The following is a 26,769-nucleotide window of genomic DNA, read 5'->3' on the forward strand; positions in this document are numbered from 1 at the left end:
TAGTGTGAAGCTAGCTTATATAGCATGGTTATTAACATGATAACAACAACATTCAAATATGCATCGTAAGATTACACGTTTTTACAGAATGCGTAGAGGAAATAAAGGTTCACTGCTCGTTCCCGGTAGGTTATCACCTACCGGGAACGAGCCGTTGAAGCATGATAATACGTCGCCTATATGTTGACCCGACTTCTTAATAATATTCGTGCCAAATTTGAAGTAAATTCATGCGGTACTTTTTGAGTTTATCCCGGACATACATACAGACAAACAGACAAAAATTCTAAAAACTTATATTTTTGGCTTCGGTATCGATTGTAGATCACACCCCAAGTATTCTTTTAAAAAAATATTCAATGTACAGTTTTGACTTTCCTACCATTTTATTATATGTATAGATTTTGAGGACATACATATGCATTCCTATGTCATCAACTTTTGTTACACGCTGAACTGTCAATCAGAATAAAATTCAAAATACTGTTTCAGTTGGATGCATCATTGATGAAAATTTAAATTGTAAAGGAATTATTAAATACTATCTAGTCTCAATATTTCTCAGTCTACTAGACAGACTATCTCAACGAAAATATTTTTACCAGTTGATCCCAAACTGATCACACTTTTTGTAACACTTTCGTCATCGTTCACTTGACGTAAAAATGAAAAAAATCTAGGGCATGAGTATGTAGCAACATAACATGATAGAGTAAGTTTCAACATTTCTCTAAATAAAATTTCTTTCACAAAGACCTGCCTGACGGTTTCCATTCAATCCTTTCAAGTCATGCAATCTAACATATTCGAATGAAAATAAAGTAAAAATACAACAAAATGAAAAATATATAACTTTGATCATATGTAAAGTTCATGAAAGAGAAATACGCTCACTCCGATGTCTGTATAAAGAAATAAATGTGAATACGATCGCAGTACAATGAGCGCGTAAGACGTACGCCTGTGCGGGCGGTGCAGCGCCGGCCAGCGGATTAGCCGTATGTAACGAGGTCGTCTCACAGCGGCGTATTGTGCGGTATTAAAAATAATACATCCATTGAATAATGTTTTGCTGGATGTGACAAGGGTTTAGGCAGGCCCGTTTCGGGCTTCTGTGATTCAGAGACACATAAGTCAGTAAAAAGCTTTATCAGTTGAAAGTAAAATAGATGGTTAAAATAGATGGCTCTTTCTCCAAGTACTTACGAGAAAGGTCGGAGTGAAATCGAATAAAATTAATTAGAAAATTAGTTTGTTTAGGTTTATTACATATATTTTTGTCTGTTACATGAATAAAAACTTCGTAATAAGGTGATAATAGTCATCGAAGCGTGATAAAGTTATCACTATCGCGTGATAGACTTGCGTTAATGAATAAGACTGTCGCGATTCTAGATCTTTCGTAAATGACGTTAGTAGATAATTTAATGATAAACATTTGCCGATTTTCATGATAATGATTACACAAAGTCATTACGTGTTCTTTATAAGTTGGTTCATCATTTTGATTATTACAATTTAATCAAATATAATTTTTATCATTATAATTATATGACTTTCGCTTTATTAGTAACGGAAGCAGAAAATCTTTTTCAACTCAATTGACTACTTACAGATAATTTTTAGATATGTCTTTAAGAAATTATTGATAAATCAAGGCGACTGTTTTCTTTTTTTATTAGCATAAGTACTTAATTGACTAAGTATATTGGTTTCCAAGTCTAGATATAGGTATAAGAGAGACTACTTATTGAATAAGATTACGGGGCAAAAGATTTCAATATAGAAATCTTGAATGTAATCAAGAAAGAGTTGTGGCGTATCCACATAGGTATATAGACTATTTGTATGGAAATAATAATGAAACCTCATTTCTTGTTTATATTTTGTTTATAAAAATATTTTTTGGAGATGTCAAGAATTTGTATTTTGAATTCTTCATTATAATTTATGTTTTACAAAATCGTACATATTAAGAATAGCATGGTGTCGTCTCCTGTCAAAAGATTTTCATTGTAATATGAAACTTTGAATAGTTACGGGTCTCTGTAAAAGAACTCACTATAGACGGCGCCACGGTTCGCTTAAAACCGAAAATAAAAATCATCATATCAAGAATTTCGCTCTGGCGGAAACATCGTTCCATAGCTTAATTGGCTAGAGCGCCGACACGGTCAGTCGGAGACGCGGATTCGAATCCCGCTGGAGCGGTCAATTTTTGATATGATATTCAAAAAATGTTTAGAATCCCTAATGTGTGGGTAAACACAAAAATAAAATCGTACATATTATTATTTATTATTAATTATATATATATTTTGCTAGGAGTTCATTGTTTTATATCATTATTATTCTTTAATAAAGAGTCGGTAGAGATATCGAAGATTTATTTAAGTTATTATTTAGTAATTTCATTGAGATAGGGAACACCAGGGATATCTCAATATCTGGAGCAATATGACTCAGGAATTATTTAATTTCTGATTTCAAATAAATACTGTAGTATTAAAATATTGTTACAAGTCGTATCTAGTTAGACGGGGATCTGCATCGAGAAAAATATCAAAAGCAAGCGACTTGTTCTGAGGTTTTGTTGCATTCACAATATCGAGGCATGTTTGTCTCCACTTCTAGGGGTTTGTGTGAGTATGATGTGAGGTTTCATTTAGTTTTAGTGTTCTGTACTTGAAAAATAAAAATGTGTATACAAACCTCTCTTTTCTTCGAATGTCTATAAACTATTTGGTTCAGTTGAATGGTTAATGTGTTAAATTAACTTTTTTGTTTTTTGACACACACAAATGTCCGCTTTCACACACACACACACACACACACACACACACACACACACACACACAAATACACGTAGAGGCACATTTGATCGGGTTAACAGTATTTTAAAAAGTTTTAATTCTGCAACATCTTGTTGTTTATGCTATATTATATCTATCCATGACGACGACTTAGTGTACCTTTATACAGTGTTTAACAATATATTTAAGGTAAAGGTTAGTATAGATTAAAAATTAACTCATTTTTTCTAATATTGTTGTTTTAAATATTTTTCGTGTAACACAGACACGTGTAGGTATATAAGTTTTACTTACTATAAAATGAGTACTCTATTCTACTATATGAAGATAATAAACATAAAAAAATCTGATGTACGTCGTTATTATTTATTTAGTATAGAAAAGAAAAAATGGTATATATTAGGACGTAACATAAATTAACTTTTTAATAATTAACTAAGGTATGGCACAGCAGAAAATTTCCTGCTCAAACTATTGAGCAGTCCGAAGGGGGCTGTACCTCGACCTTACAGAAGATCACAGCTAAATAATACTGTTTACAAGCAGTATTGTGTTCCTGTTGGTGAGTGAGGTGACCAGAGCTCCCAGCAATTGGGGATAGGGTCGGCAACGCGCTTGCGATGCTTCTGGTGTTGCAGGCGTCTATAAGCTACGGTAATCGCTTACGATCAGGTGAGCCGTACGCTTGTTTGCCGACAGTTATATAAAAAAAAAAATATTTTAAAAGAAATATAACAATGAAAATTGTTAAACCAATGATACGTCAAACAAAAGAGTATCTCAACTAGCGAAACAGTAATAAAACAATAATCAAACTGCCATACATACTCGTAACTTGTAAGGGCGTAAGTGTTTTTTCCGCTTCAAGATAACACTGATTCATGGTTTAGGAGTTATGATATCATCGTAACACGTATATATGTCCGGAGAGTAATTGTGGATGTCAGATGATAAATCACAAAGCGGTTAAAACTTAGTTTATAGTTATTATCATACGCCGAATGTATAATTTCTTATCCACAGAGAAATAGGTGTAATTAAATTTAAATGCTCGGATGAATTTTAGTTTTTCTTTTAGTGTTTCTTGTAGTTATACTTACAATTTATTCATTATTTTTTTATTTTATCGATCGATTTTGCCTTTAAAATTTCACTGCAAATCTAATATTACAGGCATAACCCAATTCATTAGACACAGTAAAGGAGACAAAAAGAAAAAGGAGAAAAAAAAGTTTAACTACAATATAAAAAAGAATTAGCTGACATAAACAATAATATAAAAAACAAAAACAATGTAACATTAATCAATATAAAAACATTAAATTCATTTCTCATAACATATTATATACAAAGTAACTTTTGCGAATTCACTCCGCGAACAAAAAAAAAGGTCTAGGCATAGGCCTCTTTCTTCATGTAGGAGTATCGGAGCTTAATCCACCATTTTGCTCCACTGCGGGCTGGCGTATTTATTCCATACTGCGAGTACCGATCGCTATCACGTGTATGTGATCACAATTGGAACTGATAGCTTAACGTGATCTTCGAGGCACGGCGGGAAGCCCCACAAGGATAGATATCAAAATAAAAATAAAACAAAATTGGTGCACGGTCCACCTAATGGTTACCGTAGACCCACAGAGGCCTGCAATAAAAGCACTTTGCTGACTCCACACCTGCTGTCAAGAGAGTGCATCATCTGATGTTTTAGCTACTATACTTACAACAGGAACACATCACTACTTGAAAAAGTATTGTTTAGCTGTGATCGTCTGTAAGATTAGGTACTTCCCAGTCGGGCAGCTCCAGATTTTAAGAAGGATATTTATTGTTGTACCCTGCCTGACTGCCCTTCTAACTGAGGTAGGGCACAGCAGGAATTCATGCTTCTGGTGTTGCAGGCGTCTATAAGCTACGGTAATGGGAACGGTGAACTACGGTGCCTAGAACACTCTTCAGAAAAACGCAGAGTTGCCTAAGCTCTGCGCCAACCTTTCGACCTCACTAGCTAGGCCCACAGGAACGACGAGTCGATACGTGTGGAGCCAGTTTGGCTGCAGGAGTCTTTCGCATTTTAGAGCTATACCACGAATGCTTGACGGAGACCCCATTCCGGGTTTCGAATGAAGTTTTCCTTCTCCAGGACCCTGATGATTTTGAGCCAGGTTTATCCCTCAGTCGCCTTTTACGACCCCCACGGAAAGAAAGAGGGTGGTTCTATTCTACTCGGCCGACACCACACGGTGTAGTCATATAATATCAGTCATAGGCTATAAATAACCACTTCACACACTATAGCCGTCAGTAGGTTTTTCTCTTGTGTCGGGGGTCCGGAAACACACATCATCATCATCATCATCATCTTCATCATCATCATCATCATCATCATCAGCATCATTACAGCCTATACAGTCCACTGCTGGACATAGGCCTCCACAAGTTTACGCCAAAAATAGCGTGAACTCATATGGTAGCGGAACTGTGTTAGTATTGTATAGTAGTATATTCTTTAGTACCGTAGCCACACAGTACAGCCGGAAACACACACACAACACAGAAACACAAATGTCCAGACCACGACAAACATCTATAGGGCCAATACAAATTTTCGTCATGTGCGGGATCGAACCCGCGACCGCTAGCACAATAGCCAGCGCTGTGACCGCTGCGCCAACGCGTCGTCAATAAGATAAAGCTTAGGTTCAATAATAAAAGTCAATACCAATGCTATCTAACCTCTACACGTATTCAGCGTAGGAGTAAGCGTGTACGTCATACAATACAGAATACAATTATGAAAATTATAATATGTTTTAATAAAGGCTTTCTGGTAAAAGCCACAGTGGCTAATGTCGTAATAACATAAGTTCATGAGGCTCGTGTAACGATCGCCGTTTATGGCGTATTTAATGGCGCGGGAGTTAGTTTAATATCCTCTGCGGGATATGTTCCTTTCATTAATATTTTCATTTAATTCTATGTTTACGATGTGCTTAGTAACGATCACATTGACAGTACTAATAATTTTAATTATCTGCTTCAAGTCGTCAAAAGCTCATTTGCTATTTGCAAACTTAAATTTAAAAGCTTTTAGATGAAGCTTGAAAGTTGTGTGTATCTGTTTTTTTAAATCAAATTCAAAATATGCTTTGTTATCCTTATAAATCTTACGATTCAGCCTGTAACTTCCCACTGCTGGGCATTATCCTCTATCTCCATATAGGAGAAGGTTTGCAGCTTAATCCACCACGCTGCTGCACTGTGGTTCGGTGGATAAACCTTACCTTCTTCTCAATACGAACTTTAAATTTATTCAATAGCAACTATGATATGAATTAGATTAACTGAGGTAGGGGACAGAAGGAAATTTCCTGTTCAAAATATGGAGCTGCCCGTCTGGGGGTACCTTGACCTTACAGAACACCACAGCTAAATAATACTGTTTTCAAGGAGTGTCGTGTTTCTTTTGGGGAGTAAAGTGACCAGAGCTCCTAGAGGGATTGGGGATCGTGCCGGCAACGTAGATAAAAATACAAAATCAAGTAAAATACGTAATGAACAATCAAAATAAAAAATTCAATTTCATATGTACTTATAACACACTAAAATCCTTGTTCAAAGCCGTCCGATCCCACACCCTAGTAATACATCAACGCACAGACGGACGAAGGGAAAGAAACAAAAACCTCCTTAGCGTCCCTGAGGCGAAGTACGATGTATTTAAATGTATGTACTTTTTAATTTAGGCTTTTTCTCTCTTTGCACAATATGTTGCGAGAAAAATGATCATAATTATGAAAACGTTGTGTGCGCTTTATCAGCTGTATTTTTAACAGTTCTTTATAAGACCAAATTTGGAGTAACTTCCTCATTCTTTTCTGGATAATTTAAATTTGGAATTGGTGGTAGGTTTAATTTTACTATAAATTAATTAAAATCAATATTATTTAAATGTGTTAAGTGAGTGAGTAATATCTAATAATGCGTATTTACTTGACTATGTTTTGGTCGACCTACGTTGTTTTATACCTCAATAACTTTTTACTGGTTGTACCGAGTTTGATGATTTTTGTTTTAATCGGTGGTTAATGCTTGTCTTGTTGTCAAATTAAAATTTGATCGAGATCTGATGATTACATTTTGAGTAAGTAATCTTCGATAACGCGTAGTTACTTGACTATTTTTTCATCAACCTACGGTTTATTACTTGTAGACGTAATTGAAGTCGGTTTTTTTTGTTTGCGAGCAAACACAATTATAATAATATTAAATTATTAATTTAAATTCTAGCGTATGATTATTAGTTTTGTTAATTAATTTAAATTGGATTATTTTATTCTTAAATTAATTGTAATAATTTAATTTCCATTGATTTAATTCGATATGTTTTTGTAATGAAAAACTCTCATGTAAGCTGTATGTGCCTATAATTGAGGTAACACTCAATTGTTTGTACCCTGTGCTGATGATTATAGTGAATTTATCAGTGTCTACCTTGTTGGCGCATTATAATAAATAAATAAACTATATTTGTTGCGTTGGCGCAACGGTTACAGTCATGGATTGTGCCTGTTGCGCTGGCGGTTGCGGGTTCGATCCCCGCACATGACAAACATTTGTACTGACCATACAGGTGTTTGCCGTGGTCTGGGTGTTTGTGTAATTCTTGTGGGTCTCCCCACCGTGCCTCGGAGAGCACCTTAAGCCGTCGGCCCCCGTTGTTATCATGTACACCTGATAGCGCTCGTCACTCATAGTAGGATATATCCGCCAACCCGCATTGGAGCAGCGTGGTGGATTAAGCTCTGATCCTTCTCCTACACGGGGAAAGAGGCCTATGCCCAGTAGTGGGATATTACAAGCTGAAGCGATTGTTACGCAAATCCTGTTTCGAACTAAATATAACACAAACGCTCAGAACATGACAAGCGCTAACGCAACAGTAATAGACAGAAAATTTGATAATTTCGCCTTGTTAACAAAAAATATATAAATATTTGACTAAACTAATTATTTCCTGATTATAAATAATCGCTATATCACAATAGAGCAATAATGACGCCATCTATGTACTGAAGATTACTAAGCCCATCATATTTTTAGTTTTAGTTAATATCACTATGTATGGTAAGCATACCATCAATATTACCACATACATTTATCTACGAGTGGTTAGTGATAAGTTTCTTGGGAGTAACGAAACACTCCTATCTTATATTATCTTAAAGAGATAATTGAGTTGATAAATTTATTTATTTTAATATTGCGAATTATGCTAAAATTATACTGTCTGATTAAAAAATTTATTTTTCAACTGTTCATTGTGTTTATCCTGAAAGTAACAGTTTTGATATGATATTATATAAACAATTTAAGAATACAAAATTGTATGTACTATTTCGTACAAAACGAAAATTACATCAAATGAATTAGAATTTTAGGTAACATTAAAATTAGGTAACATATACACACGGTCGTCTGTACTTAGGTACATAGACAAGATAACTATTACTATTTAGCATTTGTTTTAGGCCCAAGCCGATTGCCAGTAAATTTACATAAAACCTTGTTCCTACCTCTTGTCAACACAGCGGAACCCAGCTTTACCCCGCTCTAAGTCCACAGAGCAACTTCGCTACGATCTCCTTATAATTATTAATAACGTTATAACTGCACTCTGGTATACAAAGTTGAAACATATATCTGATTTTAAGCCCAGTATAGTCGTAAAAATAGCATCCAATGACGTCCAAGCAGGTTTGATTTTGCTCAAAACCTAAAGGAAAACACACATACAGACAAAAATTCCAATAATAATTATTTTGCTTCAATTACTCTTACGAAAAGAGAAACTAAGAAAAAAGAAAAAAAAGGAGAAAATAAAAGACAAATCACATCTCATATACATCAGATATAATATATATTATATCTGTATATCTCATGCGTGGAAAATACTGGCCATTTACAGTGAGTCACTAAACTTAAAAATAAAATAAAATGAACGAAGCTATTGATTGATCATTCGGACACGATTCTGATAGTTGAAATGATTGTCTGAAATGTATTTTTAACATTACTTAGATAGTGTTGTATCTTTCGTCTAGGACTTAGTCATCTACTGCTTATATAAGAGTAGGTCGAGTTATATGTTCTATCTCTGTCTGTATTTATCTGTCTGTCTCTATCGTTTGTTAGATAAAAATTATTCTATATCTACTTTAGTATGTTAAAAATAAATCGCGAAAGGATTGGCTAAAAATGCCTTGCCAGGTTACATTATATTCGCCAACCAACATTCAAACCAGAACTTTAGCAGACAACCCTGTCATAGTATTCTCAATGAAACAGCGCTCATTTAGATGTAATATTTACTTATTAAACTTATGGGTAAAAATAGATCGCATACTATATTATCTGTTTATCTTGTCTGTGTACATGGGTAATTTTCTGCACATTTTTTTTTAATGTCACTAGGTCGGCAAACAAGCGTACGGCTCACCTGATGGTAAGCGATTACCGTAGCTTATAGACGCCTGCAACACCAGAAGCATCGCAAGCGCGTTGCCGACCCAATCCCCCCAGGAGCTCTGGTCACCTTACTCACCAACAGGAACACAATACTGCTAGAAAACAGTATTATTTTGCTGTGATCTTCTGTAAGGTCGAGGTACTACCCCAGTCGGGCTGCTCCATATTTTAAGCAGGAAATTCCTGCTGTGCCCTACCTCAGTTGCACATGCTGTTGGACTATTATTTGCTTTCTATCGGCACTCAAAATATAAAACATTTAATTTTTTTTTTGTTTCGCTGTCTTATTTGGAACGTATGTAGGTGAACAAAAGCGATGGTTTATAAGTAATATCAGTAGCTTATATGCGAGATAAACTTTATAAGTAACTGCTAAAATATCTGTACATTTTTAATATGATCCAGGATCCATTTTTATGAGTTTCTGTTCTGAAACGACTTATAAATACAGTATAAACGTGGAAATTATTTTAATGACTATCAAATTTTGTTTCAGAGGATTTTGTACGAGTCTTTAAAACTATATGCACTGAATATAAATACCATATTATCAAGTAAGTGGCATATATACCGCCACGTGGAAAAATTATGGCTTTAGATAGATCGATTGACTGGCTGATTCCAGCCCGTGATTTTCCTAGTTGGGAATATGCCTCTTTCTTAATGTAGGAGAAGGAGGTTAGACAGGCGTACAGCAAGATTATTTTATAAAATATTACATTTATTATTTTAAATATCGTTCACTATATATATTCCTTATTGCACTTAAAATTTTTGTATAATAATATACAAATTTAGTTAGCGACAGTGGACGTTATCTCTAGAAGAGATCTCTTCCAGCCAACCTGTGATGGTGAGAACTAATGTTACATAATAGGTTAAGAAAGTGCAGTAATGTAGATAATTTACAGATTCTTGAAAATAAAAACTAATTAAATAATATCCATAACATCATATTATATATATATATATATATATATACGGTACATATATATACTGTATACATATACACACCGCTACTTATAAAGATCACACATATTATACATATTATACAATACACAATAGAAGTAAACATTAATGAAAAGATATTAACGGATTAATTTGAGAAAGGAGGTATCGCTATCTATTTCGGCGAACTTCTTCGCTATTTTTTTCGTGAATATATATAATATATTATATATAATTTTTTTTTCTAGAAACTGTCATGTTAACTCTTAAACAAACTTTGGTTAAAACATATCACGGTAAAGTCACCTAGATTTATACATTGTCTTGAGATTTAGGATGACATTTTGTAAAGAGCATTAGTGATAGTCACACTTGCATCACTTATTGGCAAAATACAAAATAATAATAATAATACCATAATGCACGAATAAAGCAAAATGAAACAGCTTGATAGATGGATCTTTAACACTAATTTTCTAAATCTCTCACATTTAGTATAACTAGCAAATATGACGTCAAAGAAAAACTCAATGAAATAAAATGTAGGTATATGATTTTGGAAGTTATAGTTTTTTTGACGTGTTGGGGAAAAATGATGAGAGTAAATTTTTACGATGCGCGCGTACACCGTCACATAAAACCGACACCCTAAAGTTAGCTATTCGACGAAGATATGTTCCCTACAACCGGGACCGATGGCTTAAGGTGCTCTCCGAGGCACGGTGGGTAGACCTACAAGGACAGATATCCAAAACGAAAACAAAAACGTTTATACAAATGCAAATACCCATCTCATACATCATATCCATCATATCCAAAGCGTTAATCGAACCCGCTACTCGTCGGTATTTTATGTGACTACACGCACCATTACACCAGAGTTATTGTTATACTCGTATAATATTATAAAATACATAAATAAAAGATACACATATATAATTAACACACACATACACACGATTACATTATACGTAAACATTATTTAATAAAAAAAGAAACTTGACCTTCCTGAAGTATTAACAGCTTAAAAAATCACCGAATTTGAGCACATGCAAAATTTAAACACTGCTAATGCCGTTACGACAATAACACTTATTCAAATAATAAACGTTACAGATTAAATAAAACAGAATGTTACTTACTGTCATTATATTTGCAAGTAAATACTAACGTATATACAGTACGTCTATTTCCAACTCTGTTAAACAATTAATCTGTATGATGTAATCACAAAGAAAACAAACGCTGCAATGCAGATAGATAGGAAGGCGATAGTGATGATGAACGTCACCCCTGTCCCCCGAAGGCTTATAGGCTTTGATAAAAATTATCTTCGACTGCAGTGACTGTTCAACTATAAAAGAGATTGCCACCTCATCTCCGACATTGTTACTTCAAATCACGCTCCACACGCTAAAAAGATGGTGTCCGATTTCAGAAAGAAGAAGCTTCTTCACGTGTTCACGTCATTCTTTGACAGGAACGCCAGTGGCTCAATCGACAAAAAGGATTTCGAATTGGCTATTGAGAATATCACCAAGCTAAGAGGATGGGCGGCTGGTGACGCTAAGTACAAGGAAGTGCAGAGCACTCTTTTAAAAATTTGGGACGGTCTTCAGGGTCGTGCTGATGCTAATAAAGACGGTGAAGTGTCCACAGACGAATGGATCGCTATGTGGGACGAGTATGCCAAGAACCCTTCGGCCCCGCTTGAATGGCAATCCCTTTACGCTAAATTCATCTTCCAACTTGAAGACGCTAGTGGTGACGGGGCCATCGATGGAGAAGAATTCTCATCAGTTTACGCTTCTTTCGGATTGAACAAGGATGAGGCTCTCGCTGCCTTTAGGAACATGTCCAAGGGAAAAGCTAACGTGTCCTGGGCCGAATTCCAGGAACTATGGAAGGAATACTTCACCACTGAGGATCCGAAAGCACCAGGAAACTTCATCTTCGGAAAGTCAAGCTTCTGATTTCTCGTTAGAGTTTATAACGACCTGTATTATGTTAGCTATAATATTACGTGAAGGTAGTGGAAGTGAAATTTGACTGCGTATATTTAAATTATTAACTCATTTGGCCTTAGATATAAGTATTAATATTAAAAATTCAATTGAGCTGGAGCTATGGTCAGTTGTTGCAATAAAATATATACAATATAAATTGATTTTTACTAATAACATAATTTTTGTAAATCATTTGTTATATTTGTTAGATGTATGACGATTTTTTTAACTCTTTTAAGGCGAGTAATCCTTAATTTTTGGCATACGGTTGCAGATAATATATTTCGAGAGTTTATAGGAGATATTTTTAGTACATTCAACTTGCCTGCAATTATTAACTTAGTAAATTAGGATCGGGCAGACAAGGTAATTATACCGCGAGACGGGGCAGTTGGGTAAGCATTTTTTTTTAATAGGTCAATATTTTTTTAGAAGCACGGCGTACCCACGTCTTTATAACAAAACCCTTGCAATTTTTCCGAGATAAAACTTCGTAGCTGTTATTAGTAAATAAAACATTATTATGATGTTACTTACTTTGAAAATACTCTGTACAATAAATAAAGGAAAATACTGTGAAAAAATTATTAAACAATAAAAGATGGCTAATAACCCAAATGAAAATACAACAATACATTATACATTACTTTGGTCTTTTTAGCGGTATTTTAAAAACATATTTATTTATTTATTTATTTATTTTGTAATATCAAACATAAAAGATCATTTAACTATACGAGTACAATTAGACAATAAAATGGACAAGAATATTCTTAGTAACATTTAATAATAATAAATAAATAAATATCATGTAAAATACACACACGGTCCTCTGTTCCTATGGTAGGCAACTTAATGCTTGTGTTACAGGTAACAGCCGACTGTTATAACTATATATATATATTTTGATAAATATACATAGAAATAATACACATATAAATACAAATATTATTTACACCCAGACTCATCCGGGAATCGAACCTACAACCCGCGGCACAGTAAGCAAGGTCACTACAAACTCGCCAATGGGCTAGTCAATAATATTACAAACGTTTATTTACTCTAGTATTAATAAAAAAAGCATATTCAATAAGTAATAATTATGCTTTCTTAATCAAATTTATTCAATAAAATCCGAGCAAACACTTGAAATTGAAGTGCACTATCGCCGCCATTAAACGCAGGCTTCATGATTTTATAGAGTGGTCGCAAAATGCATTAGGGCACATTGCACTGAACGATAAAAAAATCTATAATCCCAGACAATTTGGCAAATGAGTGGCGTGCCGTCTTCCCTCCCTCCATCGCCATTACAACACTCTTTTATCGCATTAGTCTTGAGTTCAGATGTAAGAAACATGTCTCAGTCGTAATTCAAGTACTACAATAAATATAGATCGTTTAGTTTTTATGCTTTATCATACAATAAATTATCTATTGATTGATATTTGTGATATATTTAATGATTAAACAGATTAACAGTTTTTTTTCTATTTCTCATAATCGTCTGTGTAATCTTTAATTCGAAATCGTAAAAAAATCATTTTTTTTATGGCACTAGGTCGACAAACAAGCGTACGGCTCACCTGATGGTAAGCGATTACCGTAGCTTATAGACGCCTGCAACACCAGAAGCATCGCAAGCGCGTTGCCGACCCAATCCCCAATGAGATCCCCAGGAGCTCTGGTCACCTTACTCACCAACAGGAACACAATACTGCTTGAAAAGTTGAAAACAGTATTATTTTGCTGTGATCTTCTGTAAGGTGTAACGTTATACGTACATTATTTGTGCTGCTAAATTGAAATGTTTAAATTTAATATTTTAATACGGGAAATGATTTTTCTTTAAAAAAAAAAAAAAACATTAGTTTATTATAATTAAATGAAATGAAAATCTACAGTAATTTATGATACACTATTTTATCATAAATTATTTTTTTTTTTCTACAAACAAGTATATAAATTCATCAACCGGCATTTATATATTTGCGCGGGCAACATTTTATCTTTTTTTTCAAAAATTCAAATGAATCTTTTGTCTCTGCTTATAAAAACGGCAGTACTGGTCGCCGCCGCGTCATTCATTTTTGGAATTTTGTCTGAAGAAATAGTTAACGCACATCACACCTTTTATTACGGTCTCTATACGGTGGCTAATATATATTTAAGCATCGTAACCGTACTTTATAAAATTGTCTGATCCTTGCTTAGCGTTGTCTCGATTTAACAAATATTATAGTGTCAGTGTTTATCGCCCCCAAACTGGGGTACGACGTTTGGGTCACCAATTTCGACGTTTCCACCTGACCCCAACGACGAGAGTGCACTCCGCCGGGTCTTGAACTACCTGTTCCTGCCGCCCCCGGTCGATAGCGGAATCCTGTCACGCGGCTCCCGGGAATATCACCTGCACGGCGAACCAGGAGAGTACCTGAGCCGAACTGCATTTGGAGCTTGTGTGAATTGAGTGCTCGACCCCGCCCATATACGTACATTTTTTATTTTCTACCTCACCGGGTTAATTAATCTAATAAATTTTTTTTTAGTTCATGGTACCCTGGTTTTATTTACTTCCTTAATAGACCAGGGGAACCGTGACAAAGGTCGAGGTACTACCCCAGTCGGGCTGCTCCATATTTTGAGCAGGAAATTCCTGCTGTGCCCTACCTCAGTTGAAAAATAATGGTTTCATTATTCTATAAACAAACTTTTAGTTTTATTATTTACTTTTGTTATTATCATTATTATTATTAATTTAACCATTATTTGAGCTAATTGATTCGATTTAACTGTCAACTAATTTAGGATATAGATTCCTGTCAAAATAACCGGTAATATTAATTAATATTGATTTATTATGATTTCGGTAAAATGACATAAAATCAATAAATGTATTATATTTAATACCATATCCAAAATAATTATAGATCCCTGATGGTGGGCGTGCGGACGACCATGACGGATGCGCTCTATCTGTCAGGACGCTCGCTCGAGACACCGTATGGGTGCTTACCGCTTATGGATTCTATTACGCGATACCGATTCAACGCCTTTAGAATCCCCTGCACATAATATTAGCGTGAAGTTCAAGTAGGTCGTCGGCACTTCGAAGTAAATCTTGGTAGAAAATCTGTACATAATATTTTTGTCAACTCCCAGTTCGAATTGAAATATTCTTTACATGTTGAATAGACCTTTCACCGAGGACGCCTACAGGCTATGTAATATCACGAAATCATGTTATGAAAACGGGAAAAAATATTCTTTTTTGTGAGCTTGCATGTTTACGCTGCCTAAACGATCATACCTACACAAATATGACGGCATTGATTGCCATTAAAAGTTGTAAGAAAAAGTCCGCGCCAGTATATGCCTATCTCTCAAAGTTATTTAAAGTTATTTATTTTATTTATTAAGGGTAGGTAAAGAATATAGCCACCCCCTCTCTTCCCGTGGGTGTCGTAAGAGGCGACTAAGGGATAACACAGTTCCACTACCACCTTGGAACTTGACCGATAGCGGGATAACCATCCAATGCTGGCTTTGAACACACACACACACACAGGCCAAAGACGGGCAGCAGCATCTTCGGTGCGACAAAGTCAGCCCTGCGGTCACCAACCCGCCTGCCCAGCGTGGAGCCTATGGGCAACACACATGAGTTGACGCGATTTTTGGCGCGAAATTGTGGATGCCTATGTCCAACAGTAGACTGCGATGGGCTGAAATGATGATGATGAAATTTACTAAAGGGTATATTTGCGAAGGTGGTTTTATAGATATTAATTTGTGGTTAATTGTAATCGTGAGAACGTTATTCACCACAAGGATTTTTTTGAACAAAATTGTCAAGATATAGTTTAAAAAAAAAACTCGGCGACGAATTAATGATCAAAAAAAAATTAAAAGGTGATTTTATTGCATTATTATTAAACAAGCACGTGAATCCTTACGAATGAAAAATATTTCATCAACAAGGTAATCTTATGAATATAAACTTTGTCTTTATAGCATTTAATTTGGACGCATAATTTAGGAGATAATGTAAGATCAAATGTAACGCCGCGTCCCGCCCGCCTCTGTAAGTCACTGTAATGGTTTAAAAATGTTTTGGAATGTTTTTTATTTCTTAAATTTAACGCGGCCGATACTGAGGGGAACAGCTAGTTTTTTTTATAATATAAATTGCCACCGAAATGTATGTTACGTGCATAGTTTTTGAACGACTACATCAAATTGGATAATTATTTCTTTTGTGTTGGTTTATACCAGGAAAAAAGTGTGAGAGATTGTGTAAAAAAGTGTGTGTGTATTTATATACGCTCGTAAGAAGTTATACTTCGTTGGCTAGCTAACTTCACGTTGCTGACTTCTTCGTTGACTAACTAACTAAGGGTGTCGGTTTTTTGTGACGTTGTTGTTGTGGTGTGCGCGCGCATCGTAAAAATTTACTCTCATCGTTTATAACTTCAACAAAATTTAAAAAGCAGTAGACATCTTCACAAAAAAAAAAATGGTGGTACAGAGTTTGCCGGGTCAGCTAATATGATATAAAGCATTTTAAGTGGAATTTTTGTCGGTCTAGTTTCAACTGTTTTTTTAATGTACTCTTGTGTACATTTGGTGTATTAAAGAATGATATGCATTTCTTATCCGTAATTATCGTCAACGTATTATCAAAGATAGAAAGAAGAGTAACGTTTGTGATTAATGAAAATGTGATAATTGTAAATTTACCGAATGTTTTAGGTTAGGTTTAATTTTTGATTTCAATTTTATAATTTGATATTTAAATTCCAACCTTGGCGAAGACTAAAATATCAAGTTAGCTTAGTTGAATTTTTATATCTATCAGAATATTATTAAAATCACGGTAACTGGCCGTAGAGCTAACAGTTCTATTGCTGCTCATGACAGACAGACATTTATATAGACCCTTCATAGTGTGAGTCTGAGTATTTATTTTTTTTTAAATAATTTTACAGTTAACATATCATGTAATATCATGTATGTTTTATTATATGAAACATACAATTTAAGTCCAATTAATTTTTTTTTAATGGAGTAATGTGTAATACTTATTACATAAATATGTTTCAAATCACGTTATATAACGTGTCATTAGTAGTGATCGATCGCTTAGGATCCAACAATTAGGTCAGATTAGAGATTATATCAGTATTTTTTAAATATAATTATTATATTTAATAGTATGGGGAGCTGTTTAGTAAAATAAAAACTTGAATGTTATTTTTTAATAATTGTGTGAATTCTAAATAATTTATCGTGAATTTGGTAGAAATGGGAACATTTTTTGTTTTATTACTCATTATAGATGATTTTTGGACTGCATTTGATAAAGTCGCGACTATTATATCATAATGCGCTATAATAGATTATGGCTATCTTTAATCGTAGATTTAAAAATGGTATAAATATCAATCCACAAGATAGTAACGTTTAGTACCGGCCAGTCATAACCGAAGAAAACAAAATGGTGTCCGAATTCAGAAAGAAGAAACTGTTGTACGTTTTCAAGATCTTCTTCGACGCTGACGGCAGCGGTACCGTAACGAAGAAGGACTTTGAGCTGAGCATTCAGAGAATCGGCAAAGCGAAGGGATGGGCTCCTGGTGATGATATGTACAAACTGGCCGAGAAGACCATGCTTGAAATTTGGAATGGTATGCAACTGAAGGCTGACTTGAACAAAGATGGCGAAATCAGCCCAGATGAGTGGATCAAGCTGTGGGAAGACTATGGCAAAGAGTCCTCGCCTGTGGACTGGCAGGCGTACTACTGCAAGGCTATCTTCACCATCCAGGACGCCAGCAATGATGGTGCCATTGACCGCGATGAATTCGTCTCAGTACATTCATCTTTTGGATTATCAAAGGATGACGCGAATGTAGCTTTCGACAAGGCTTCCAATGGTAAGGATAGTATATCGTGGGAAGATTTCGAACAGCGCTGGAAGGAGTTCTTCACGTCTGAAGACCCCGAAGCTCCTGGAAACTTCATCTTCGGTAACCTAAGCTTCTAATTTTGAATTTTGTTGTGCATGTGAAATTATGATGCGTTTATTTATTGTATGATATATTTTTTAATAAACATTTTTTAAGTATCTGTTTTGTTATTTTTTTTATTGTTACAGTTAATAATATAGCCCTGTTTCACATAAATAATACCTATTTTTTTTTTTTTTTTTTTTTTTTTTAGTTATGTGATATATCCACAGGCTTATTATGCCCGTGCTTTTGTTATTCCATATATTGTTATTATTTTTTTTTTTTTTAACATGCATCGGTACTTCACCGCAACTTAGAATCTAGAAGCCTTAATAACTAGTCTTAAAATTTCAAATTTCTAAAAGTCGACGCGAGTCCACTGACCAAGACTATTCTACATATTGCTTATTTTATATTCTTATATACTAATTATTTTTATTATATTTACACTTATTTGCTAACTAAAATATATGTACACTTATTTTCTAACTACAATATATGTACACTTATTTGCTACTTACAATGTACACTTAACCTATGTTATTGTTAGTAGTTAAGTACTTTTTTTTTTGTGGTTAGGAATCGTTTTGTCCATTTAAATTTAATTTTTTTTTTTTAAATTTTTTTTTTATTAATATATTATATGACTAATCCTATCTTATTAAGTAAATATATAAAGCCTTATCATTACAATTGCATTATCCTATTCCTATACTATTACATTCAATTTTATTATTTATATTACTTACTTTACACTTTTATCTACGCATAATTTATACTTACAATACAATAATGTCTTCACACCTCTACATTTTTCAACATTTTGAGCACATTCTCAATGACGGCAGCATCTCTATGGTGAATGGCCATCTCGAGACTATGCTCAAGGATTTTCTTGTCCGTCATCTCCGCTGCCCTCGCCACAAAGCGACCAATTGCGTCGTCACGGTCGTCGGTGTAATAGACACAGGTGTTGGTGTGTCTAGTCACCGCGACTACAGCGTGCGAAACGCTGTCGTGGATCTTGAGCCTCCTTGTATTTGTCTGGAGGACGATGACGTCCTCATAGGTCTGGCCCTGCGCCTCATGAATGGTTAAGACGCGCGATCCCTCACCGGACCCGTATCCCTGGTCAGTCAGCAATCTCTTCTCCTCTTGCGTAAATACCAGGTACAGGGTTCGGTCCCTTCCTACAGGAATGCGCGCGCCTGTGAGACTCTCCACTCGCAAAGATCGGATCTTTGTGCTTGAGCTGTACACGGACTTGTAAACCTCACTGATGGCAAAGGCGACATCTTTGGGGTTACGATGCGTGCACGACAACTCGCACGAAATAGTCGTTATAAGGGTTGGTCTACAATACCGCATTTCGAACAGGTTATCCCTGTCGATGTACGGCAGTTGGTTTATGTCTCCGATGAGGACTACCTTCTCAGCTCCCGATAGTCGGGCGGCCATTACTATGGCTCCGAAATGGTTCATGAGGGCTTCGTCCACCGTTAGGCGGTTGATTTTTAAACCCTCACGGAAGCCATTTACCAGAACGGAGGCCATAGTACGTACCCTTTGCTTGACCTTGTTGCCATAGCGGTGCACCAGTTTTTCTTTTAGATCTTTAGCCGCCTCGACTGTGGTCGTAATCACGACTTCCGTGTCCCCATCGAAGTCCCTGACTATTCGGGTTGTCTTGCCGCATCCTGGTACCCCGTTTATCCACTCCAGTGATGGTAGTTCCCAGGTCACGTACGGTAAGCCGGCTTCGGCCCGGTCGCCCGTGATGGTTTTTGCCATCCGTAGCATCCGGTCGCCCAGCATTACTTTCGTGCATCTCGCCACTACCACCACCGGGTCCCCTTCGGGTGTTTCAAAGGTTTGTGATTCCTCGTCATTACCCTCAGACTCGACCGCGCTCACGAAGCCTGCTGTGATGTTATATGCGGCCATATACCTACCCGACATCTTGCCCTTGAGTATTTGTCGGGTATCACTGTTGTATATGGCTGCTTCGGCTTCTTCGAGTTCCACCTCCAGTAATCTTTGGTGATCGTACTGGTAGGCCTGCATGATCTTTTTGCAGGTGGCCAAGCTTACCTCGCGGTTTGCCTTAATAATGGCCAGGAACTCGATTAGGGCATTTTCCGCGTGTTGAAGCGGTGTGGACGCCGGTCGAAGTCTCGGTGGTGATACTTGTCCCATATCGGCCCTAGTTCGAGCGGCCGGTGACGCCGCTGGTTGCCTCGGACTATTGTCTTTGGTGAACCTGCTCAGCGCCTCCGATAGTCGCTCTCCCTGTCCAGCCTTTTTGGGAGAGGGGTGATGGGGAAGCTTACTTTGCTTCGGGGAGATGGTTGCCTGGATAAATGTCGCCAATGACATCGAGCTCGGCTTAGATTTGGGTGCGGCCGTTGCCCTACGTTGTTCCACCTTCTGGGCCTCGACCTTTAGTTGTAGGCGCTCCGAGTCGCTCGGTGCGGCTTCCCCGAGAGCCGGCGATGCAGAGGGTGAAGGTGATTTTGATTTTGGTCTTAAGTAACCAAGGTCCTCCCCCCTGTCTTCGTAGACAATGACCTCACTGTTCTTGGAGGCCATTAGGCAACCGTACCTATCTGATACGTCGCCTCTATCATAGCCGACTCTCATCGAATCAACACTGATTCTTCCGGGGATTCCCCCGGGGATCTCGCTCATCCGCTGTAGCCACAAGCTGGACTGCGCGAAGGCGGACGTCTCTCCCCATTCGAAGAGTGCGATCTCTTTGTTTTTTAACCGCAACAAACGATAGGTCGAGTCGCCCTCCTGCTCTTGCGCTAGCGCTGTGATTTTTGTGCGCCTTATGCTTGTCTTTTGAGTGCTACCGTTTATCAATAAGGCGAGTCCCGGTGAAATCGCCAGCCGATTGAGTTCTTCGGAGCGACAGAAGCTTATCCCCATCCTCTCCACTTCGCTGTCCATGAATAGAGCCACGCATCTGGTCCTAATACCAACTTCTCCACTTCCATTCACTTCACTGGGCGAGGATTGTGTCATCCTGCTCTGAGTCGGCTGCGGAGGTGCGTTTTGGTTGGCTCTATTCCTGAACAGGTCCTGGAGTGAGGAAGACATGGTCCTAGTTATTTGGCCCAGAAGGGTGCGGCCAGGAGACATCCGCGGAGCTGTTGTGTTATCTCGCTGAGCGGCTTGTTGGACACGCTTTTGCTCTATTTGTGCTTGTGTGTAGTGTATCTGAGTGTGTGTTGTATGAACGACGGTGTTGGCACTCTGCGCAGGTGTTAAAGCCGGTGATGGAGAAAGCGTGCTGTTCCTCTTTGCGGCTGTATTGACGGCCTTTCTCGCGAATGTGAGGAAGGACGTTCTGCTGGCCTCGCTCTCCAGGATGGTATGGAGCGATGGCTGGTCCAGTTTAATCTGGAGTTTGAGTTCCAGATCCAGCCTTTCCTTACTGAACCTCGGGCAATTCAGTATAATATGCAGAACTGTCTCCTCACAATTCGGGTCGCAGATACACGAGGGACTGTCAGTGAGGTGGAATCTGTGAAGATACGCCGCAAATCCTCCGTGGCCGGTCAGAATTTGCGTGTCGACAGATGTTGGTGCCGATTTCCTTACCAGTCTGTAAGCGGTCTTTACATCCGGTAGGAATATTTTCGTGACCGAGCCAGTCTTCGAAGAATTGTATCTATCCTGCCAGACCCTGACAGTCGCTTCCCGGATCTGCCTTCTGACATACGAGATTGGTACTCTGTCGTAGTCAGGTGCCGTATTTTTTGTTAAAGCCGCCCTTTTGGCCAGCTCGTCCGCTCTCTCATTGCCCGGTGTTCCAACATGGGCCCTCAACCAAAAGAACCGCACTGTCTTATTTTCCTCCCGGAGCTGTCTGATTCGACTCTTCATTTCCACGGCCAGAGGGTGAGTCACTGAGGGGCTCCTCAGCAGATCCAAAGATGACCTCGAGTCGCTCAAGATGTTGATGGAGCGTGACTTTGAGGTTTTTGCTATTTCCACTGCTCTGAAGAGTGCGTACATCTCGGATTGAAAGACAGTGTTGTGCGGCTCTAACCGGAAAGTGGAGTATCTTACTTCCCTGTCTTGGTCCCAACATGTGAGGGCGGCTCCAACTTTACCCTCTATTTTGCTTCCGTCGGTAAAGATAAGAGGCCCGACGATGCTGTGTTCCTCAAGGACTTCGGGGTTCAGACTCTCTAAGCGCTCGTACTCCGTTGTCATGAGTAGAGAAGGGTGGGGGTTTTGCATTGGTCCCACCTTGCGCTCCAGCTCTCTTCCCGGTGGAAGAAGGTCCGTGCTGTAACCCTTTTTGGTCTCAAATAGTATGGCCGCCTCTCGAACACGAAGGTCTAACGGGAGCAAACCTGAGAGGACTAGTGCCGATGTAAGCGACACCGTTCTGTACGCCCTGCACATTTTCAGAGCAAATCCTCTCTGCAGTGAGTTTAGTTGCTTTCGTACCGTCAACTTCTCTGCTGCAGAGGACCATACGCTCGCTGCGTACAGAACAATGGGCTCTATCACCGCCAGATAAATGGTCCGTACAATCTCTCCGTTCAGACCCCAAGTCACTCTCGCCGCGCGCGCAAGCTGTTTATAAATGTCCGCAGCTTTTTTGCATACTGCGGATACGTGCGCGTTGAAAGTGAGCTTCGAGTCCAAAATGAGCCCCAGCAGTTTTATTTGACCTACAAGCCTCAGTCGAGTGCCGGACATATGGATTATGGGGGTATCGTATTTCAACTTTTTAGTGAGCACCATCGCGTTGGTCTTATGCGCGGCGAAGCTCAGTTTGTTATGTATACCCCACTCTTGTACGGCAGCTAAGGTGGTTTCGGCTGAGGCCTGTAGGTTGCCGGATTTTTGGCTGGAGAAGACGAGGACCACATCGTCCGCAAAGGCCTGGCAATACACTCCCATATCGCTGATCTTTCTCAGCAGCGAATCCAGTATGAGGTTCCAGAAGGTTGGCCCGCCAATGGATCCTTGGACGCAACCCTTCGTGGTCTCCTTCTCACTGGTCGCTCTGGCGTAATTAACAATGACCTTTCGATCCTGGAGGTATGAGGCGACCATAGCAAATAGGTTTCTCGGGCAATGCTTGTCCACCAGCTGTTTTTTGAGAGCCGGCCACCATGCATTATCGAAAGCGCCCTCTATGTCAAGCGATACCAGAAGTACTATCTTCTTAGAGTCCATTTCCTGCCTGATATGCCTGACGAGATCGTAGAGGGCGTCTTCCGTTCCCCTCTGTGGCATGAATCCGTACTGGCTTCGGTGCAGCGTAGGGAAGAGCCTCCACTGAAGTCTACCCACCATCATTTTCTCAACTGTCTTTCCTAGGATCGACAGGAGTCCGATAGGTCTATAGGACTTCGGGTGAGTGTAGTCTTCTTTGGCTGGTTTGCGGAGGATGCATACGTGGGCGACCTTCCACTGCTTGGGGAAGTAGGATAGCGATAGGCATTTGTTCGCCAGCGCTAGGAATAACTCCCTGTTGCAGTTTATTGCCGCCGCGCATATATCCGACGTTAACCCGTCTGGGCCTGGAGCTTTTTTGGGATTTTGGCTCAAAAGAACCTGTTCCAGCTCTGCGGCCGTAAACGGCGGGTCGTCGTCGGACAGATCTTCTAACTCCGCGGGAGTTCTGCCTTCTATGGCCTCTCGGATCTGTTTGTGATGGGCGGTTTCGGTCTCTACAGAGTCGTCAGGGTAGAACGTTTTTGCTAGGAGTTTAGCCGACTGTTCTGGTGACAGTGTTTCGCCTGATTCGTTCCTTAGCAATGCGTCCTCGTGTCTACGAGATGTCTTCCTGATAACTCTGTAGATGCCGTCCCACACGCTTTCACGGTCCTGTGCCGTGCAGAAGTCTTTCCAGCTCTGAGTGGCTGCTTCTTCTGCTGCCTGTTTATATTTTTCCTTGGCCCGTACGTATTCTTTGATGACGCCAGCCCTTCTGCGGGGTGCAGCATTTCTGATGCGACGTTTGGCTCTTAGTTGCTCCCTTTTCAGGGAATCTAGCTCTACCGACCACCAGGGCGGTCGGGGGTCGCCTTTCCAAGGTTTTATCTTCGGGATGGTACTCTCGCACGTGCGGTGAATGATCGCGACGTATTTTGCGATTATTCCATCGAGATCGTCCTTGTTCGAGACATTTAGGACGGCTTCCAGAGTGACGCTTTCTTCCGCGAGGCCAGTTGTTAGGGTAGCGGAGAAATCTGTCCATCGCGCCTTTTTGGTGTTGTATCTGCGCGTCGAGATTGGGACCAATGGTTTTAAGGGCCCCTCAGTGCGTAGACTAAACGTTATGGCGTTGTGATCAGATGTGATCAGATTTCGTTCCACTTGCCAGGTTTCTAGTCTCGCGAGAAGGGACTGACTGGTTAGGGTCAAGTCCACGCAGCTCGAGTATAACCTGTCTCCTCTGTAGGTCTCGAATGTGGGCACATCGCCACTGTTATGAATGTGGAGGTCCATTTCGGTGATAAAACCGTGGAGTTGTGCTCCGCGATGGTCTTCCGAGCTGCTGCCCCACCAGTGACTCCAGGCATTAACGTCACCGGCCACTATGTGATGGTGTGTGGGAAACTTCGCGGTAGCCGTTCTCACCTGTCTGAGATATGGTTCCATATCTTGGTCCCTTGGTTCGAAGTAGACGGACAGTATGCCAAGCTCGAGTCGGCCGGCCTTTACGAAGACGGCGGCCACGTTCTCGGTGACAATTTGGGGGTCATGAATGACTTCCACGTTGTCACCGAACACGATAATCGCCGCCTTTACTGGTTTCTGGCGGCCCATGGTGCACTGGATGATCTTCGTGCCAGGGTATTGCCTCATTTCGCCCGTTCTTCCGGTATACGGTTCTTGTACTAGGGCGAAAGAGATCCCTTTTTTATGGGCCACCTGAAGCAGTTCGCTCGTTGCCAACTTTGAGCGCTGCAGGTTTGCTTGTATGAAGCGCAAAGCGCATCCTGTACCGTCCGCCTCTCTGTTAGGGACCACAACTTTGGTCTCCGGGTCGCCCTTAGCAATATTGCACCCGTGATCTCGCTATGTTGTCCCATTTTATTCTCTCTGGGCACTCAGCGCTGTACGCGGTGTGTTCCAGGTCAGGACTGGATCTTTTAGCTCTGAGACAGTTTATACACTTGGGCAAGTCACTCTTCACTTTCGAGGGACAGGTCCCCCCCGTGTGTTCTCCGGCGCAGTAGTTGCATGTGTTGTTGTCCTGTTTGCAAAGTGCCCTGGTATGTCCGAAGCCAAGGCACCTCATGCACTGGACGAGGGGGGACTGATCCTCGACCGTGCATCTACTGAATCCTACATAGATCTTGCCCTTGTCTATAAACTCTCTCCAGAGCGACGGGGAAAGCTCGATCACAGGGTGACATTCGTGGGGGTTTCGGGCGCGCTTCCTAAACCGCACCTTCATTTTAAGTGCCGCCTTGTCTACTCCTTCGAGGATATGACTATTTTGGGCCTTGATAAGGTCTACAATCTCCTCGTTGGTGTAATTTGACAGCACTCCCCGCACGCAGACCAGGGGGTCCTGGTTTGTGGGCTCCCGCACCGTCAGCTCTGTATTTTTCTGGACCTGGCCCCTGATCTTAACCATGTCCTCTTTTGAGGCGCACCTCACCACGACTTTCTGGTCGCGAGCCTTACGGACCCTTTCCATCCTCGCCCCAGACTTCTTTAAATCCAGCGAGTCTCTGATCTTGGTAAGCACTTGTTCGCTGGTCTCCTGCGGGTTCCGGGACGAGATGATGAGAGTGTGGTTGGGTCTTTGTTCCACACTCTCTGTTTTTAGTCGGGCGGCGGCATGGGCGTAGGTTGTCGAAAAAAAATAATACCTATTATCTTTTAAAGGGATCTATTTTTTAATTTATATAGTAATTTTTTATTTATATAATTATAATAAAATGAAAGTGTAATTTACTTCATTCAAGTAGCCTTCAAAATTACTTTTGAATAGTTGTTGTGGAATCTCCTTATGTTAATGTGAAGTTATAAGAGAAATAAGAAATAAAATAATCAGCAAGAAACTTAAAAAAATTATCTATAAATAGTAAAAAAGTTTGCGTGTACTTATGTACGCACGTAAGAAGTTATAGTTCATTGGCTAGCTAACTTCACGTTGCTAACTTCTTCGTTGACTAGCTAACTTCAGAGTGTCGGTTTTTTGTGGCGATGTGCGCGCATCGTAAAGAATTACTGTCATCATTTTTCCCTAACGTACCAAAGAAGTATAATGACTTCAAAAAGGTTACAAAATTCAAACGAATATCGTTCATTGTACCTATTACTGCTGATGTGCCAATTAACAATTTTTTTTTTTTTTTTTTTTAATAAATTTTAACCGCTAAAACAGACCTAAACAAATAAAAAAAAGTTCTTAAGTTCCATATAATTTATTTGGTCCCTTACAATTACCCTTACTTTAAAAAAATTGCAACCATG

At 39.0% G+C, this 26,769-nt stretch overlaps 2 protein-coding genes and 1 long non-coding RNA gene across 3 annotated transcripts; 2 read left to right on the top strand and 1 right to left on the bottom strand.

Moving 5' to 3' along the window:
* Positions 1–15,219, bottom strand: LOC123660237. Its single transcript, XR_006744144.1, has 3 exons — positions 15,206–15,219; positions 4,351–4,355; positions 1–137 (listed from the first exon to the last, which is right to left on the bottom strand). It is a non-coding gene; the product is annotated as an uncharacterized LOC123660237 (long non-coding RNA).
* Positions 11,711–12,450, top strand: LOC123660229 (sarcoplasmic calcium-binding proteins I, III, and IV-like). The gene has a single exon (XM_045595329.1). It carries the CDS (start codon positions 11,711–11,713, stop codon positions 12,260–12,262), a length of 552 nt encoding a protein of 183 aa, XP_045451285.1. The 3' UTR covers positions 12,263–12,450.
* A 2,573-nt stretch (positions 15,220–17,792) lies between the features above and the next one.
* LOC123660231 (calexcitin-2-like) lies at positions 17,793–18,424 on the top strand. Its single transcript, XM_045595331.1, has one exon. The coding sequence runs from the start codon at positions 17,793–17,795 to the stop codon at positions 18,339–18,341; it is 549 nt and encodes a 182-aa protein (XP_045451287.1). The 3' UTR covers positions 18,342–18,424.
* The last annotated feature ends 8,345 nt before the right edge of the window (positions 18,425–26,769 follow it).

Source organism: Melitaea cinxia, chromosome 15, assembly GCF_905220565.1.
Source record: "Melitaea cinxia chromosome 15, ilMelCinx1.1, whole genome shotgun sequence".
Taxonomy (NCBI): Eukaryota; Metazoa; Arthropoda; class Insecta; order Lepidoptera; family Nymphalidae; genus Melitaea; species Melitaea cinxia.

What these genes read in the sequence shown, in the direction of transcription:
- LOC123660229 (XM_045595329.1), top strand. Translation starts at nt 11,711, where the DNA reads ATGGTGTCCGATTTCAGAAAGAAGAAGCTTCTTCACGTGTTCACGTCA.
- LOC123660231 (XM_045595331.1), top strand. Translation starts at nt 17,793, where the DNA reads ATGGTGTCCGAATTCAGAAAGAAGAAACTGTTGTACGTTTTCAAGATC.